Source organism: Sciurus vulgaris, assembly GCF_902686455.1.
Source record: "Sciurus vulgaris genome assembly, chromosome: 3".
Taxonomy (NCBI): Eukaryota; Metazoa; Chordata; class Mammalia; order Rodentia; family Sciuridae; genus Sciurus; species Sciurus vulgaris.
This window is the reverse complement of record NC_136463.1, coordinates 113,000,691-113,019,142: the sequence shown is the minus strand read 5'-3', so window position 1 is coordinate 113,019,142 and position 18,452 is coordinate 113,000,691. Positions and strand designations below refer to the sequence as shown.

At 34.0% G+C, this 18,452-nt stretch overlaps 1 protein-coding gene across 2 annotated transcripts in view; it reads left to right on the top strand.

The window, feature by feature from the left end:
- Positions 1 to 18,452, top strand: part of LOC306656517 (coiled-coil domain-containing protein 148-like) — a 169,137-nt gene continuing 150,685 nt past the window's right edge. Inside the window, exon 1 of one of the 2 annotated variants that reach the window (XM_079131830.1) lies at positions 1 to 125. Coding sequence is in view for 1 of the 2 variants with exons in the window: in XM_079131829.1 (XP_078987955.1) it covers positions 5,731 to 5,741 (11 nt within the window). In the remaining variant the exon portion in view is untranslated. Of the gene's footprint in view, positions 126 to 5,576; positions 5,742 to 18,452 lie in introns of those variants that run through there. The other variant, XM_079131829.1, reaches the window with a different exon arrangement.

The following is an 18,452-nucleotide window of genomic DNA, read 5'->3' as shown; positions in this document are numbered from 1 at the left end:
AGAGTCAACAGCATCTTCTGACATATTTTGTGAGGCATGTGAGAAAAAGAGAGCAGGAAGAATAGTCCAATATAGTTGCTTATTTGAGTGGAGCAACTAGAAGAATGGAGTTGCCATTCACTGAGGTAAGGAAGACTGTAAGCAAAGTGGGCTTTGGCTGTTGGGAAGATCAGTTGTTTTGAATTGTACATATTGAGTTTGGGGTGCCATTAGGTGTCCATGTAGAGATTTTGTGGGGGCAGTGGACTTGGGAAGTGGTCTACAGTATCAGCAGGGTTGGTGGACCCTGAATAAATGCTACAGATAAGTCAAATAAAAGAGAATGATAAGTAACTGCTGGTTCTTAATGGAGGATTTTGTTGGCCATTTTCATTGAAAACTAAAAGCAAATGCTTAATTGGAGCAGGTCTGAGTGAAAGGGGAAGGAGAGAAATTGAAGACAATGTGTAGAGACAACTGTTTTGAGTTTTTCTGTGAAGGACAGCAGAGAAGTAGGGCCAATTATGTTATTTCCTTTTTTTTATTATATTTTGTTTTTGCTTGGTTTAACATGGAAGAAATGGAGTATGTTTGATGCTGATGAAAATAATCCAGTAAGTGATAAACATTGGTGATACAGAAGAGAGAGGGAAATTGCTGAGTGATGTCCTGGAGTAGAAGATGGTTGGGGTTTAGTCCCCAACAGGAGGATTAAGTTAGATGATTCATGAACCACAGGAGTTGGTGGAATGCTGAGTATATGTTACTGATGTTGGGAGATGAATAGATGTCATGGTGACAGTCTGTGGAATTCTGGGTGATAATCCACAAATGACTAAGAAAATTATGAACCTCTCTTCTCATCAAAAAATAAAGATGAAAGAAATACTTAGATTTTTATCTGTAAGAATGGTAAAAATATATCTAGGGTTAAAAATGGTATGGAGAAATGGACTTTTTTATTGAATCTATTTAGTTATATGTAACAACAGAATGCATTTCAATTCATTGTACACCAACGGAGTACAACTTTTAATTTCTCTGGTTGTACACTGTGTAGAGTCACACCATTCATGCAATCATACATGTACACAGGGTAATGATGTCTATATCACTCCAGCATCTTTCCTACCCTCCTGCCCTTTCCCCTCTCCTCCCCTCCTTCCCCTCTGTCCAATCCAAAGTTTCTCCCATCTTCCCTTACCCTGCCCCAGTGATGTATCAGTGTCCATTGATGTTATCAGAGAAAACATTTGGCCTTTGGTTTTTTGGGATTAGTTTATCTTACAGTATGATATTCTCCAACTCCATTCATTTACCTGCAAATGCCATAATTTTATTCTTTAAGACTGAGTAATATTCCATTGTGTAAATATACATTTTCTTTAACCATCTGTTGAAGGGCATCTAGGTTGGTTTCATGGTTTAGCTCTTATAAGTTGAGCTACTATAAACATTGATGTGACTGCATCACTGTAGTATGCTGATTTCAAGTCCTTTGGGTATAGGCCAAGGAGTGGGATAACTGGGTCAAATGGTGGTTTCATTCTAAGTTTTCGAAGGAGTCTCCATACTGCTTTCCAGAGTGGTTGCAACAATTTTTCAGTTCTACCAGCAATATGAGTGAACCCTTTTCCACACATTCTCACCAACATTTATTACTACTTGTATTCTTGATAATTGCCATTCTGACTGGAATGAGATGAAATCTCAGTGTAGTTTTAACTTGCATTTCTCTAATTACTTGAGTTGTTGAACATTTTTTCATATATTTGTTAGTCGATTGTATATTTTGTTCTGTGAAGTGTCTGCTCAGTTCCTTCGACCACTTATTGATTGGGTTATTTGTATTTTTGGTGGTTTTTTTTTTTTTTTTGAGTCCTTTATAAATCCTGGAGACTAGTGCTCTCTCTGAGGTGTGTGTTATAAAGATTTAGAAATGGGCATTTTTATATGTTATTGGCATATAAATTTTTGGAAAGTCATCTGATTCTATGTCAAAATTTTTTTATAAATGGGAATATTTGTCTCTTTAGAATTGATATTAAGAAATAATAGAAGTGAAATATTTGATTCCTAGAGCATTCACATTAGTATTCTTTTCTTGGTCATAGCAAAATCTCCTAAACTACTTAAGTAGCCAACAAATAAAGAGGAAATCAGCATCAAGTGTGATATAATCACACAGTGTAACACCACACTGACATTTCTAATCTGAAATAATTTTTAGTGATACAGATATTTGAAACATGTTCCTATGTAATTAAAAAGCAGGCCTCAAAAGAATTTGTATAACATCTATTCTCTGTTTTCCTTCCTTCTGAAAATATTACATCTGTATTGATAGAACCACAGAAAAAAAGATATGTAAATATCCACCCAAGTAAATAATAACTAAAGTTATCCTCAGGTGATGAAATTATTAAAATTTTGCATATTCTATTTATAAAGCAAAACCATAGTCTTTTTAAAAATTTAAGTTAAAGGTTGAAGAGGAGACAAGTACATCAGATTTTAATTTATGCTATTTAAAAAGCTCTATTTTACAGTAGAAAAACACTGTAGAAAGGCAAATATTTTCCCGTTTCTTAGTTGGTAAGTAGTTTAGCAGAACTGAGTCTCTTGTGTCCATTTGAATAGAAAGTTTTCCCCTCATACTATGTTGCTTCAAGAATTTATATGTGTCAAGATGCTGATCAACATCAGCATAAGTTTGAGTACTAGATGAATGCTGTTTAATTGAAACATGTGAGCCATGTGTGTAATTTTAAATTTTAAAGTAGCTGTATTAAAAAAAGTGAAACAAAGGTAAAATTTAAATTATATTTTACTTAACTCAGTATTTTCTAAATGTTATAATTCAACATATAATCAATATTTTAAAATTTTTAAGGAGGTATTTTATATTCTCTTCTGTACAAGTCTTTGAAATATTTTTTTGTATTTTATACTTAAAACATATCTTCCTTTGGACTAGCCACATTTCAAACCACAAGTGGTTAGCAGCTAGCACCTCACACAATACAGGTTTAAAGGAATACACATTTACTATGACACATTTAAAAAAAAATTAACTACCATTGAACCTCTTTCTTTATTCATCGTGTTTGCAAAGCTATTTAGATTCTATTTGGGCTGTATTTCATTAGTAACATGAAGACAAGCTTAATTGCTTATTTTAGACTCAGATGAGATTGTGGCTTTAATTTCCTAACATTTGGATGCATTAATCATATAGATGAGACATAATTGTCTGATGCTCCATTTAGCTATGTCAGATTGAAGTCAGTATGTGGAAAATGCTGTAGAGCAATAACAAGTAATTTCTGCTTTATTGTTGATAGGTATATTAAATTTTATAATGTTCATTCATAATTAATATTCTATTATTTTATGAGATCTGAATCTGAATGCTGTTTAAAATCCACAATAATTTTAATAATTTTGACCCTTGGTACCTACATTGTCAATACCCATAGTTTCATGTTTTTTCAGCTAAATTGTTTCAATTTACCCTATTTGTTAGAAACTTTCAAGATAACTCTTTAGTACACTTTGAGCATTTCATTTTATGTATTTTTCTTGATATAAAAATAATTACATTTATTAGAGGAAATTTTTTAAAAAAATTAAAGGCAAGCAAAGAGAACAAAATGAAAATTAATACAAATTCCCAGTACTCAAAGATAACTTCTGATAACATTTTGTATCTTTCAAACATATGTAAAATTAAAAAACAAACACATCTGCTGGTTTTCCTATTATGAATCATATCCTATGTTATTCCTTTTTTCAATATGTGCTTATTAAACTTTTTCTATCCATTAGGTTATCTACTAAATTTTCTTTTACAACATATTTTTTATTAGATGTATATGATTACCATGTGTTGCTATACCACATAAATTTGACCCATTTCCTGTTTTTGAACAATTATTTAATCCATATTCTGTGCTTTTTTAAAATCACTGGGAGCTAGGTACATAATTGTAATTCCAGTAACTCAAGAAGCTGAGGCAGAAGAATTACAAGTTCAAGACCCTGTCTCAAAAATAAAAACAAACAAACAAAAAACAAAACAAAGATTAAAAAAAAAAAAAAAAAAGGCTTGGGATGTATGTAGCTCATTGATAAAGCACCCCTGTGTTCAATGCTTAGTACTAAAAATAAAAAGAAAAGTCTTGGAAAAGACCACTTTGACATTGTATTTTGAGTAATTCTGTATTTATCCCCTTGAAGTGAGGTCCTAGTGCTAGAATCATTGAGTCAAAGGACATGAAAAGTTCTAAGGGCTTTGAGATTTTTTTGTTAAATTGCCTTCCAGAAAAGTAAAAACAATTGATATTTTCACCAGTAGGCTTTATATTATTTGGTTCATTTTCTAGATTTAGTGATAAGGGCATTGGATATTGCTGTCATGTGTACATATCATCAGAATCTTATTCATGCTCTCTCTTTTCCCATATTTATCCACATAATATAGTTCTATCAATGACCTTATGTGGAAGTTTTACCAAAAGGGAAATAAAAATATGCATAATTTTATAATAAACCAGGCTCTTCCCTTGTTTCAATGTAAACCATATAACCTATTGCTAATAAAAATGAAATGGGCTAAAGCCAGCACCAGAAGGCAACACTCAAGAGACAGTTTGTGGCTCCATCTAAGTTTTTTTTTTTTTAATTTAAAATAAGCAAATACTTATACATGTGACCTTCTTGATGAATAGGAAAATAAGAAAGAGAAGGAAAGAAACATCATAGATAACTGACATATGCTTACTTGATGAGAGCACAACACATTTTGTTACCAGGTATTTTTTTTTTTTTTTAATTTTTATTTTTCCTGAAAATGTACTATCGGAATTGATGGAAAGTTTCAGTGCCTGGGCATTTCCAGTCTCAGGTCCTTTATTTCTGCTCTGGTTGTATCCAAAGAGTGACTAGAAAAGTGACAAGTTCTCAGAAAAAGGAGCATAATTAGTTGATCTTCCAGTGTTCACTTAGTCACATTAGGTAGATGACCCAACCAACATCCTCTGTCACTCCATCTCCCATTTTCCCTTCATACATTTCAACATGGTTTTCCAAATTGGTGTGTTGGAGTGTATATTTGTTTGGTGGATTGGTAACAGTTGTAGATAATAACTTTCTTTTTGTTATGTGACTTTATTAGCTTTGCTTCAAATTGAATCTGTAGATTTTTTTTTTTTTTTTTTTTTTTTTTTGGTAATATGGTCATTTTAACAATATTAGTTGTACCTATCAATGAACATGGTAAGTCTTTCCAACTTCTAAGGTCTTCAATTTCTCTCTTCAGTATTTTATAGTTTTCATTGTAAAGGTGTCTCACCTCCATAGTTAGACTTATTCCCAAGTATTTAATTTCTTCTTAAGTCTATTATAAAAGGAATAATTTTCTTGATTTCTCAGTTGATTAATTATTGTTGATTTTTTAATCTGCAACTTTGCTGAATTTGTTTATCAGCTCTAGAAATCTTATACAGGAGTTTTTTTTGGGGGGGGTTCTAAGTATATGATCATGTCATCAGCAAGCAGGATAGGTTGACTTCTTTTCCTATTTGTTTTCCTTTAATTTCCTTCTGCCTGATTCCTTTGGATAAAGTTTCAAGAACTGTATTGAATAGGAGTGGTGAGGATGACCAACCTTGTTCCTGACTTTAGAGGAAGTGTTGTCAGTGTTTCTCTGCTCAGTGTGATTTTGGCCATGATGTGTCATATATAGCCTTTATGGTCCTCAGGTACATTTCTTCAATATGTAGTTTCTTCAGTGATTTTAACATCAATGACTGCTGACTTTTGACAAAGGAGTATTCTGCATCTAGTTAGATGATCATGTGATTTTTTGTCCTTGATTCTATTTATTTGATGAATTACATTTATTGATTTATGTATACTGAACCAACCATGTGTCCTTGGAATGAAACACACTTGATCATGGTATATAATACTCTTAATGCATTTTGAATATGGTTTACTAATTTTTTAAAATTAATTAAATCTTTTTTAAATTTGTTTTTTATGCGGTGCTGAGGATCGAACCTAGTGCTAGGCAAGCACTCTACCACTGAGTACCACCCCAGCCCCATGGTTTACTAATTTATTAGCAATTTTTGCATCTGTTTATTAGGGATATTAGTCTATTGTTTCTTCCTGTGATGTGTCTTTATCTAGTTTGGGTAGTCTGGCTTCATAGAATGAGTTTGGGAGGGTTCTCTCCCCTTCTATTTCATGTAATAATTTTAGGATGCTTGGATTTAGTTACTTTTTAAAGATCTGGCAGAACTCAGCTGAAACCCATTTGGTCCCGGGCTTTTCTTTGTTGAAAATATTTTTATTACTACTTCAATCTCATTGCTTGACATTGGTCTGTTTAGATTTTCTGTGTCCTCTTGATTCAATTCAAGTAGGTCATACATGTCTGGAAATTTGTCTTTTTCTTCTAAATTTTCTAATTTTTTGGAAAATAAGCTTTCAAAATGGCCCCATATAGCTGGCATGGTGGCACATGCCTGTAATCTAGCAACTCAGAAGGCTGAGGCAGAAAGATCACAAATTTGAAACCAGCTTCAGCAATTTAGCAAGACCCTAAACAACTTAGTGAGACCTTGTCTCAAAACAAAAGGTCTGGGTGTGGCTCAGGGAGTAAGCATCTCTGGGTTAAATCTACAGTACCAAAAAAAAAAAAAAAAAAAAGCTTTTTATGATCTGTATTTCAGCGATGTCTGAAGTGGTATCTACTTTTTAATCTCTAATTTTGTTGATTTGGTCTTCTTTTTCTTCCATTTGGTTAATTTGACTAAGGGTTTATCAATCTTGTTTATTTTTCCAAAGAACCAACTCTTTGTTGCATTGATTTTTGCATTTAAAAAAATATTTCATTTTAATTAGTTTCAGATTGATCTTGATTATTTCCTGTCTTCTACTGGTTTTGGAATTAATTTGTTCCTGTTTTTCTAGGGCCTTGAGATATAGCATTGGATTGTTTATTAGAGATTTTTAAATTTTAATATTGGTGCTTACTACTATAAACTCTTCTCTTAGAACCAACTTCATAGTTTCCCAGAAGTTCTGGTAACATTGTATCAATAGTCTTGTTTGACTGTAGAATTTAAAAATTTCTCCTCTCATTTTTTCTATGATATATGCCTCATTTAAAAGAATATTATTCAATCTCTGTGTATTTTATGTGTTTTTTGTAATTTTTCTTGCTGTTGATGTCTAATTCCATTCCATTATGACCTGATAAGATACATGAGGCATATACATTTTTTTTTTATTTCCTAAGAGTTTGTAACCTCTTTTGGAAGATTCTATGAGCTGCTGGAAAGAATGTGAATTCAGTTGTTTTTGGACTAGATATTCTATAAATGTCTGTTAAGTTCACTTGATTTATAATGTTATTTAGTTCAGAAATATCTTTATTGATTTTGTCTGGATGACCTGTCTAATGGTGAGAGAGCATTGTTGAAATCATTCAGTATAATCATATTGAATATATCTGGAATTTAAAGTCAAGAAGTATTTGTTTTATGTATTAGGTGCACCAACATTTGGGGTATAAATATTTGCTATTTTATAGTCTTCTTGATTGTTTATTTTACTAGTATATATTGGTACTCTTTGTCTCCTTTAATTAATTTTTACTTGAAGTCTATTCTGTCAGATACAAGAATAGCTACTCCTGCTTGTTTGGGATTCTATTTGCATGGAATATCTTTTCCATCCTTTTACATTTAGTCAATGGATGTCTTTGTCTGTGAGATGAGTCTTGCAGACACCATAAAGTTCTGTCTTTGTTTTAAAATATAGTCTTCCAATCTGTCTTTTAATTAGAAAGTTCAGCATTATTATGGATTGATGCTTATTATTTTCTGCATGTTTGGTTTATTTCCTATATTTAATTTGGTCATAATTTTGATTTAGTTAATTGTTATTCTAGGGAATTTTTGTCCATTTGGAAGCTCTGTGGTTTGTTTTTGAGTTCTTCTCTGTATAGTTTATTTTAAAGTATTTTTTGTAGTACTGACTTAATGGTCATAGATTCTTTCAACTTATTCCTACTGTGGTGAGTTTTTATTTCTTTTATGATCCTGAAAGACATCTTTATATATATAGCAACCTTGGCTGGCAATTATTTCCTTTAAGAACTTGGAATATCCCATTCCAAACCTTTCTGGATTTTACAGTCTGAGTTGATAGGTTGGAAATGAGCCTTACAGGTTTACCTCTAAATGTGACCTGATATTTTTTTTCTGTGGCTTTCAAAAATTTGACACTGGGGATTGTACACAGAGCTAATTTGTCACTGAGCCATATTCCCAGTCCTTTTTATTTTGAGATAGGTTCTCACTAAGATGCTGAGGTTGGTCTTAAGCCAGTCTGCCTCAGACTCCTAAGTGACTGGAACTTATAAGTATGTGCCACAATGCTCAGCTTCTCTTGCACTTCTTAATATTATTTTCTTATCTTTATTTTAAGCATGTTAATTGTGATGTTTCTTGGAGAGATTCTTTTGTGAACTTTACTATCTGGATTTCTATATGTTCTTATATGTGAATGCCCATCTCATTTCTAAGGTTTGGAAAAATTTCTGTTATTATTTCACTGAAATTGTTTCTGCCACTCATTGGGCAGTGGTAGGTTGAGTTTGGCATATTACAGATACTCAGGGGTTTGGGACTGCAGTGCTGTGTGGAGCAGGTGTCCACACTGAGTCTAGGCCAGGCTGCTGCAGTTTGACAGATCAGCATGCCCTGGCTTGCCTCGACCCTGGCTTGTTGCACCACAGACCCATTCCAGCATGGCATATTCCATGTGACTGTGACCCATGCTTGCTGCCCATTCTTTATTCCACCTGGTTTGCCACTCTGTGAATCTGGGTGAGGACTTGGCTTCCATATTACAAGCTCCTTTGATCTATCATCTTGGGACTTCTCTCTAGTTTTGTTGTGTAAGTAGATGTCCAGGAGCAAGACCTAAGTTCCTGCTCTAGCTGTTCCTACTTGGGACCTGTTATTAGGGATTTTTGTCTTCCCTATTCTCTTCCATATTTTATTGGTGCATTATAGTTATATATAATGATGGGATTTGTTGTTACATATTTATGCATGCATGTGAAATAACAATATAATTTGACCCATATCAATGCACAGTTTTCCCCCTTCCCCTTGCCTCCTCTCTCTTCCTGGTCTCTTTCCTCTATTCTAATCTCCTTCCAATTTTCATACTATACCTACTCACATGTTTCTTTTCCTTTTTCCTTTCCAGCTTCCACATATGAAGGAAAAAAATGACTGTTGACCTTATGGGTTTGACTTATTTTGCTTAACACAATGTTCTTAAGTTCCATTTTCCTGCAATTGATGTAAATTCATTTGTCTTTATGACTGAATAAAACTCCATTGTGTATATATATCACATTTTCTTTATTCATTTTTCCATTGATAGATACCTAGACTGATTTCATAGTTTATCTATTGTGAATTTTGGTGCCATAAGCATGGGTACACATGTATCACTATAGTAAACTGACTTTAATTCTTTGTTTGTTATTTGCACAATCTCACAGTGCTTGGGACTCGAACCCGGGCCTCGGGCATGCGATGCAGGCACTCTACGAGATGTGCTATATTGGCTGTGCTGCCTGACTTTAATTCTTTAGATACTGAGGAATGGTTCATATAGTGGTTCCATTCCTAGTCTTTTGAGGAACCCCCATATTAATTTCCATAGTGGTTGCACTAATTTACAATTCCATTGTTATGGTTTGGATATGAGTTGTCACAAAAAACTCCTGTGTTGCTGCAAGAATATTCAAAGGTGAAATGATTCAATTGTGAGAGCTGTAACCAAATCAGTCCATCCAAGTTTGAATGAACAGAGTGGTAACCGTAGGCACATGAGGTGTGGCTAGAGAAGGTGGGTCACAGGGGGCAAGCTATGGAAAGGACCATCTTCCCAGTGGCCCCTTCCACCCTGTCTACTTCCTTGCTGCCACAAGTAGAGCAGCTTCTCTCTGCTATGCCCTTCCTCCATGTTTTTCTGCCTCACCTTGTATGCAGAGCAATGGAGGCAGCCATCTCTGAACTGAGACCTCTGAGCCCAAATAAATTTTTCCTTCTCTAAGTTGTTCTTATTGGGTATTTTGGCTATAGCAATGCAAGAGCTGACAGAAACACCCACCAAGAATGTAAAAGTGTTCCTTTTTCTCCACTTTCTTTCCAGCATTTTTTATCGTTTGTAGTTTTGATGAATGCTATTCTTGTTGGATTGAGATGAAATTTCAGTGTAATTTTGATTTGCATTTTCCTAATTGTTAAGTGTTTGTTGAAATTTTTAAATATATTTGTTGTTCATTTGTATTTCTTCTTTTGAGAAGTCTGTTGCCCATTTATTAATTGGGTTATTTGGGAGGGTTTTTTGGTTTTAAGGTTTTAAAGTCCTTTATATATTCTAGATATTAATTCTTTGTCAGAAGAGTAGCTAACGAAGTTCTTAGCTTTTTAATTTGATACCATACCATTTATTAACTCTTGGTATTATTTCCTGAGCTTTAAGAATCCTATTGAGAAAGTCATTGACTGTATTAGGGTTTTCTAGAAGAACAGAACCAACATTATGCATAATGACTATAAATGATTATAAAAAGGGATTTATTAGATTGGCTTACACTACTAGAAGCTGAATAGTCCCAAAATGCCACAATGGCAGTCTGCAGGTAGGAGAGTTGGAGGAACTAGTAGTTGTGCAATTCAAGAGACTGAAGCCTCAGAACAAGAGGGATCAATGATATTACCCCAGTACCCCAGTCTAGGACTGAAGGCCTAGAAACTCCCTGGAGAATCACTGGCAGAGTCTACTTTGGAAGAGTGAAGGGGGAATCTGATGTCCTCAGGTGATCACAGATGCAATCAAGAACCCATTTAAGAAGAATCGAGCTTACATCTGCTGCTGCTTCCTTATTCTTCCAATTTTTATCTATTCAAGCCTCCAACCTAAGTGCTGCCCACACTTAGGGTGAGTCTCTGCTTCAGTTTGCTATCCCACATACCAGTCATTCCTAGAAACATCCTCATTGACACACCCAGAAGCCTCTTTATCCAATCATGTTGACAATTCAGATTAACTATTGCATTACCTATGCCTATAATGCTGGAGTGTTAACCCTATGCTTTCTTCTGGGAATTCCATAGTTTCTAAAATAATACCTATGTCTTGATTTGACTTTTGTGTAGGGTAAGAGATAAGGATCTAGTCTCATTCTCTACATATGGATAACCAGTTTTCTCATCACCATTTGTTAAAAAGACATCTTTTCTCCAATTTATGTTTCTGAAACCTCTGTGAAGGTTTAGATGACTGTCTGTATGGTGTCTTTCTGTACCATTGGTCTATGTATTTTTGTGCCACTATCAAGCGATTTTTGTTATTATAGCTCTGCAGTATAATTTGAATTCTGGTGTTGTGATGCCTCCAGTATTGCTTTTTATGGTTGAGAATTGCTTTGACTCTTCTGGTTCTTTAATTCTTCCAAATGAATTTTAGGACTGTTTTTTTCTAGTTCTGTGAAGAACATCATTGATATTTTGATGTGGATTACACTGAATCTGTATGTTGTTTTTGTAATATGGATTTTTTAACTACTAATTCTGCCTATCCATGACCACTGGAGGTCTTTCCATCTTCTCATAGCTTCTTTAGTTTCTTTCTTCAATGTTCTATAGTTTCATGTAGAGGTCTTTCACCTCCTTCTTTAGATTTACTCCTAGATATTTTGTTTTACTTTTTGGAGGCTATTATAAGTCAGATTTTTTTCATGATTTATTTCTTAGTAGATTCATTGTTGGCATAGAGAAAAGCAGGTGAATTTTTTGTGTGTGTTGATTTTGTAACTTTCCACATTGTCAAATTTCTTAATTCTTTCAGTCTTCTAGTGGAGAGTTTTGGATCTTCTAAGTATAATATCACCTGCAAACAGTGATAATTTGACATCTTCCTTTCCCATTTTCATCCCTTTTATTTCCTCTTGTCTAATTGCTCTGGCTAGAATTCCTAGTACTATATTGAACAGGACTTGTGAGACTGATTATTCTTTTCTTGTTCTGAATTTTAAAGGAAATGTTTTCAGTTTTTCTTCATTCCATATGAAGTAGGATTTGGGTTTCTCAAATATAGCCTTATGTTATTGAGGTAAGTTCCTTCTATCCATAATTTCTTTTTGTTTTTATCATGAATGTGTGCTGCATTTTGTCAAAGGCTTTCTCTGCATCTATCAAGATGTGATTTTTTTTTCACTTATTTCCATTTATGTGATGAATTGCATTTATTGATATGTAAATGTTAAACCATCCTTACAGCCCTGGAATAAACCAAACTGGTCATAAAGTACACTCTTCTTAGTGTTTTTGAATATGATTTTCTAATATTTTATGAAGGAGTTTTGCATCTAAGTTTATCAAGGATATTTGTTTATAGTTTTCTATCCTTTGGTGTATCCTTGTCTGGTTTTAGCATGAGGGTACTAGGGGCTTCATAGAATGAATTTACAAGTGGTCTATCCCTTTGTTTTCCAGTGAATATTTTGAGGAGCATTGACATATTTTTTTTTCTTTAAAAGTTTGGTATAATTCAGCTGAGAATCTATCTTTTCTTTTTTGAAGGTCCTTTTTCTACTGCTTGTATTTCATCGCTAGTTACCAGTCTGTTTTCTAAATCTTCTTGATTCAATTTTAGAAGGTCATATATGTTTAGAAACATGTCCATTTTTTAAGGGTTTTCTAATTTATTGAAAATGAAAATATTTCCTAATGATCCTCTGGATTGCTGTAATGTCTGGTGATTTTTATCTTTCTGATATAATTTTGTTAATTTGAATCTTCTCTCATTTTATTTTGGTAGTTTGGCTAGGGAATTATCTATCTTTATCTTTTCAGAGAACCAACACTTTGTTTAATTGATCATTTGTATTATTTGTTTGATCTCTATTTCATTAATTATTTATTTACTTCAACTGGTTTGGATTGGTTTGTTCTTGTTTTTGAAGGGACTTGAGATGAATCATTGTACGGTTTCGTATCTTTCTGATTTTCTTACATAGGCACTCATAACTAAAAACTCTTCTCTTACAACTACCTTTATAGTGTCCCAGAGGTTCTGGTATGTTGTATCACTGATCTCATTTGATTCTAAAAATTTTTAAATTTCTCCTCTTATTTTTTCTATTATGCATTCATCATTCAAAAATATATTATTTAATCTTTATGTATTTACATGGTTTCTGTAGATTTTTTAGTGTTGTGTTCTAATTTATGTTCATTGTGATCAAATAAGATGTAAAGAATTGTATCATTTTTTAAAAACTTTGCTGAGAGTGGCTTTGTTGCCTAAAATATGATCTATCTTGGAGAAGTTTCAATGAGCACCTGAGAAAAAAAGTATATTCAGCTGTTGTTGGATGAAATATTCTTTATATGTCTGTTAGGTCTATTGTGATTTATAATATCTGAAGAGTCTTTGCTGAGTTTATTACTGAGAGAAGTTTGTTGAAGTCACCTAGTGTTATTATAATGAGTTTTTTTTTTTTTTTTTTTTTTTTTTTTTTTTTTGTAGACAGAGTCTTACTAAGTTGTTCAGGGCCTTGCTAAGGCTAGCTTCAAACTTGTGACCCTCCTGCCTCAGACTCCCAAGTTGTAATGAGGTTTTTCTGAGACTTTGAGTCAAGTAGTGTCAGTTTTATGTAATTAGGTGCATGGATGCATGGATCTTTGGGGCATAGGTATTTACTATTATTGTATTTCTTTTTTTCTTTTTTTTTTTTTTTTTTTTTTGGACTGTTACATTTACCAGTATGAAGTGATCTTTTTTCTTTTGATTAATTTTGTCTTGAATATTATTTATCAGCTAGGACAGGAGCTATTCTTGCCACTTAGGGGCTCCATTTTCTTGGTATGTCATTTTCCATCCTTTGGCTTTTAGCATGTGGCTGTCTTTGCCTATAAAATGAGTCTCTTGCAAATAACATGTAAGTGGGTCTTGTTTTTAATTCATTCTACCAGTCTATGTATTTTAATTAGAGTTGAGATCAATTGCATTTAATGTTATAGAAATATGTTCTTTAATTCCTTCTATATTGGCTTATTTGTAATGTTTAATTTGATTCTGTTTTTATTTGCTTAGTTACTCTTCAAAAATGAACTTGTCCATTTGTTAGCTCTGGGATTTCTTTTTTATTTCTTCTGTGTAGTATTTCTTTGTTTTCTGTAATGCTAGCTAGTAGTCATGAATTCTTTCATTTTTGCTTTTCTTGGAAGGTTTTTATTTGTGTTTTGATTCTGAAGGATCGCTTTGTTTGATATAGCAATATTGGTTGATGGTTATTCTTTTTCAGGACTTGGAACATATTATTCCAAACCCTCCTGAATTTTCAAAGTCGTGCTAAGAAATCAGAAGTAATTTTGATTGGCTTGACTCTAAATGTGACCTGATGCTTTTTTTTTTTTTTCATGAGCCTTTTGAAAACCTATCCATTTTCTGTGTGCTAGGCATTTTAATTATAATGTGACACAGAGAGGTTCTTTTTGATTTCTTCTATTTTGTGTTCTGAATTTCTCATATACCTGGATGCCCATCTCATTCTCACAGTTTGGAGATTTTTCTTTTCTTTTCTTCCCTGAAGAGGTTATCATGCCATTAGCCTCCATCTCACAATCCTCTTAAATTTCAGTAATCCTTAAATGTTTTCTCTTAATACAATCCCATTGTTCTTGTATATTCTGGTCATGGTTACTTATTTTCTTTTCTTTAATACTACCCAAGTATTCAAGGCTGGCTACTTTGTCTTCCAGCTCTGAGACTCTATCTTCATCACAGTCCACTGTATTTGAGAGACCTTCAAATGAACATTTTATTTGATTTATTATTTCTTTCATTTTTGTTTGTTTCTTTTTCAATATCTATTTCTCCTTATTTAATTTCTCATTCATATCTTGTACTGACTTTCTTGATTCATTCAGTTATTTTTCTATGTTCTCTTAGAATTAATCATTTTAAAAAATCATTCTTTTGAATTCTTTATCTGGTATTTCATTCACTTCAGTATCTTTTAAGTCAGTTGCTGGTAAATAATGAACTTAAGGAAGTATCATGTTACCTTGTTTTTCTTATTTCTTATATTCTTGTGTTGAGTTTTATGCATCTACTGAATGGAATTATCTTCTACTCTTATGTTTGGCCTTTTTAAGGCATAGCCTTCTCTCTCTTGTGAAAACATTCTAGATATCAGGTTGTGAATTTTTCAATATATTTCTAAGTAGGTTTTGTAGTATAAGTTCCCTTCTCATTCTTTGGTGATGATTAGTGTATTTTCATACAGTATACATTATGTCTGAGCCTGCAAACTTCTCCACTTTTACCATTCTGTCCTACTTATACTGATGAGAAGACAAACTGAAAGCTATTTCTACAAGCTTCAGCTTTAGGTTACTCCAGCTAGCATCTTAGTAAGCAACACAAACAGCCCTTGTTCTCTCTAAGGGTTACATAGTCTATGAAGAAATGGAAAGGAGAGTCGGGCCTGTTCTACTTTTCCTGTTGGTCTCAGAAGATTTGAGAAGTAAATCTGGCAATTGTGTTGTAAGTAACAGTATTTGTTGTTTACACCTATGTGATTACTCTTCTGACTTAAAAACTATGTATTCTAAATGGGTATGGGAAAAATTTAGATTGAAACCTTTATCGATGTGTTATCCATAGTCTTTATGTTAATTTCCTTTGTTTTTGCTGTAGAAATGTGGTTTAGTCATTAGTTTGGGGGTTTTGTCTCTCTAGTCTTTGTATTAAATTATCATAGAAGTTTGAGCATGACTAGTTTGTGTGTGGAGCAATATGTGGTGTTTCTAGGCTGGGGTTAGCTCAGCAGCCATGTCTTTACCCTGTGAACTTGTAATGTCCTAGTGGATTCACAGGATCCCACAGAAATGAGTGAAACAAGCAACAATAACAACAGAATCAAATAATATACTGCATTAAAATAAATGCCCGGTGCATATTATGATATCCACAAAGCTAATTACCACAATATCCAGAAAGGTGGGGTCAGAAATTTCTAACAGTAAAACAAGGAATAGTCATGAACTACATCTGGCATTAAAGTATACAGAAGGCATCAACTATGCCATACATAATACTAATAACTACAGCAAAATGAATGCCTGGGGCAATAATTATACAAACCCAATAGTTCTAAAGGATGGTAAAAATACAATTTATTAAGTGAAAATAAAATGTGATAATAAGATAAAAAGATAAGTAGGATGTTCTAAATGTAAACAGCGAAAGCAGAATAGAAGTAGCAAGTGATTGCTAAAAAGGAGGACAAAAAAATGTTAAAAGAATAAAAGTAATAGGAGAGAGAAAATATCAGAATTTGGCCATTAATAGGAGAAGAAAAGAGAAAAAGAAAAACAAACAAAAATTTAAAAAATACAAAAAAATGAACAAAAAAACTAACCCTCAAAAAACAAATAAAAGAAAAACAACAATCATGGAAAATGCTAAAAATGAGAAAAAAAGAAATAACCATGTACCTGTATAGGTATCTGTATACCTACATATCTGTATACCTATATATCTATAGCTAGGAAAGCAGGAAAAAATTCTTATGGAAAGTGAAAGAATGGTCTCCACTGAGGTAGTCAAAACTCTCAAAAAGTATTAATGATCGCTGGCTATGCCCAACTGTTCTTTCTCAGACTATGTATTTAGAGAGAGCAAAAACTGCTTATGTTGCTCACTAAGATGCTAACTGGAGTAACCTAAAACCAAACCTTGTCGAAATAGCTTTCAGCCTTTCTTCTCACTAGTATAAGTAGGACAGAATGGTAAAGTACTGTCATTTGGAGTTTTGTCTGAACAGATCAGATTGATGCTACTGTAGAGTTCTAAGTAGGGAATTCTCACGACTGGTACACATCTCTAATCAGGGCTTAGGGATTTCTTTGTGTGATATCTACTCCAGAGAGATTAGATCCACATACCTCTAGGACTGGGCAGATTCTAGTCTCTTCTGGGAGCCTAGATCTCAAGAGCTTCCTCAGAATTCTACTCACAGTGCTGGGGACAGAACCCTCTACAGGTCTCACATACTCTATCACCTATGAACACAGCCTTCCCAGGCTCAGTCCCTGACTGAAATCACACTTGGTTATTCCCCGACCCTTGGTTCACTGATCCTGTGAGTCACCAGACTCAAAGGAAAAGCAAATTGCTCACCTCCATATTTCTGACTTGAATTCCACTGGGTAAAATCTTCTCTGTGCCTGTTTCAAATGCATTCTGCTAGGTACACACTAGGCCACACTAAGTTCTTGCTGGGATAGTATAACAATATTTGCTATGATCTCCTGGGCTCCTGCAACAGCAAGCTCTAGTGTAGCCTCCTCAAGATGGTTCTGTGCCTCAGCTCTCCGCTTTGCCTATTAAAATACACAGAACACGTTTAAAATACCAAATCACTGTTCAGCCTCTGATTCAACTAAGTTCAGACTGCTTTCCTGTTCTACAGGGTTTTTTGGGGGTGGGGAGGTTGGGCACTGGGGATTAAACTCAGGGGCACTCTACCACTGAGCCACATCCCCAGTCCTATTTTGTATTTTACTTAGAGACAGGGTCTCACTGAGTTGCTTAGTGCCTTGCTTTTGCTGAGACTGACTTTGAACTCTTGATCCTCCTGCTTCAACCTCCCATGCCTCTGGGATTACAGGCATGCGCCACCATGCCTGCTTCTACAGGGTTTTTCGGTGCCAAATTCGTCTATTATGTTTCTCTATTCGTGTTATCTCTCCGTTCTGCAGTAAATTGGCACCACTTCTGCTGTCACAACCAGTTTGGCTCCACTATACTCTTTCTTGTCCTTTGTTCAATGTACCCAAATTTCTGAGTCTCAAGAGACTCTGACAGTCTTATATTGAATTTCATTGAATTCACTCTTTCACCTACTTCGCTGAGAAGCAATATTCTTGATGTTTGAATTTCAAGCCATGGAACAAGTAAAAATGCAGCCTTTTTCTTATGTGCCATCTTGAATCTCCTTGCCCACCGCCCCCTCTGCATTCTATGTGTTAAAGTAATGTTGGAGCCTCAGTGTGCTAGTGTGTGGTTTGTGCATGGAACAAGGTTTGCTGTCACTTGGCTGAGTTGTGGGTATAGCATATGAGCAGGGTCTCTATCCTGTGCACTTGTAGTATCCTGATCATTTCCCAGCACATTTTAGAAAAAGGGGGAGCAAGCAACAGCAATAATAGTATAATAGTAGCAACCAATATACAGCTTTAAAATAAATATCCACTGCTTACAGGGACATCTATAACACAAAATGTCGCACAAAGAGTAATGATGTGGTCAGTACATTAGCAACAATAATAAAGAGTTGCATACTAGATCTAGTATTAAAC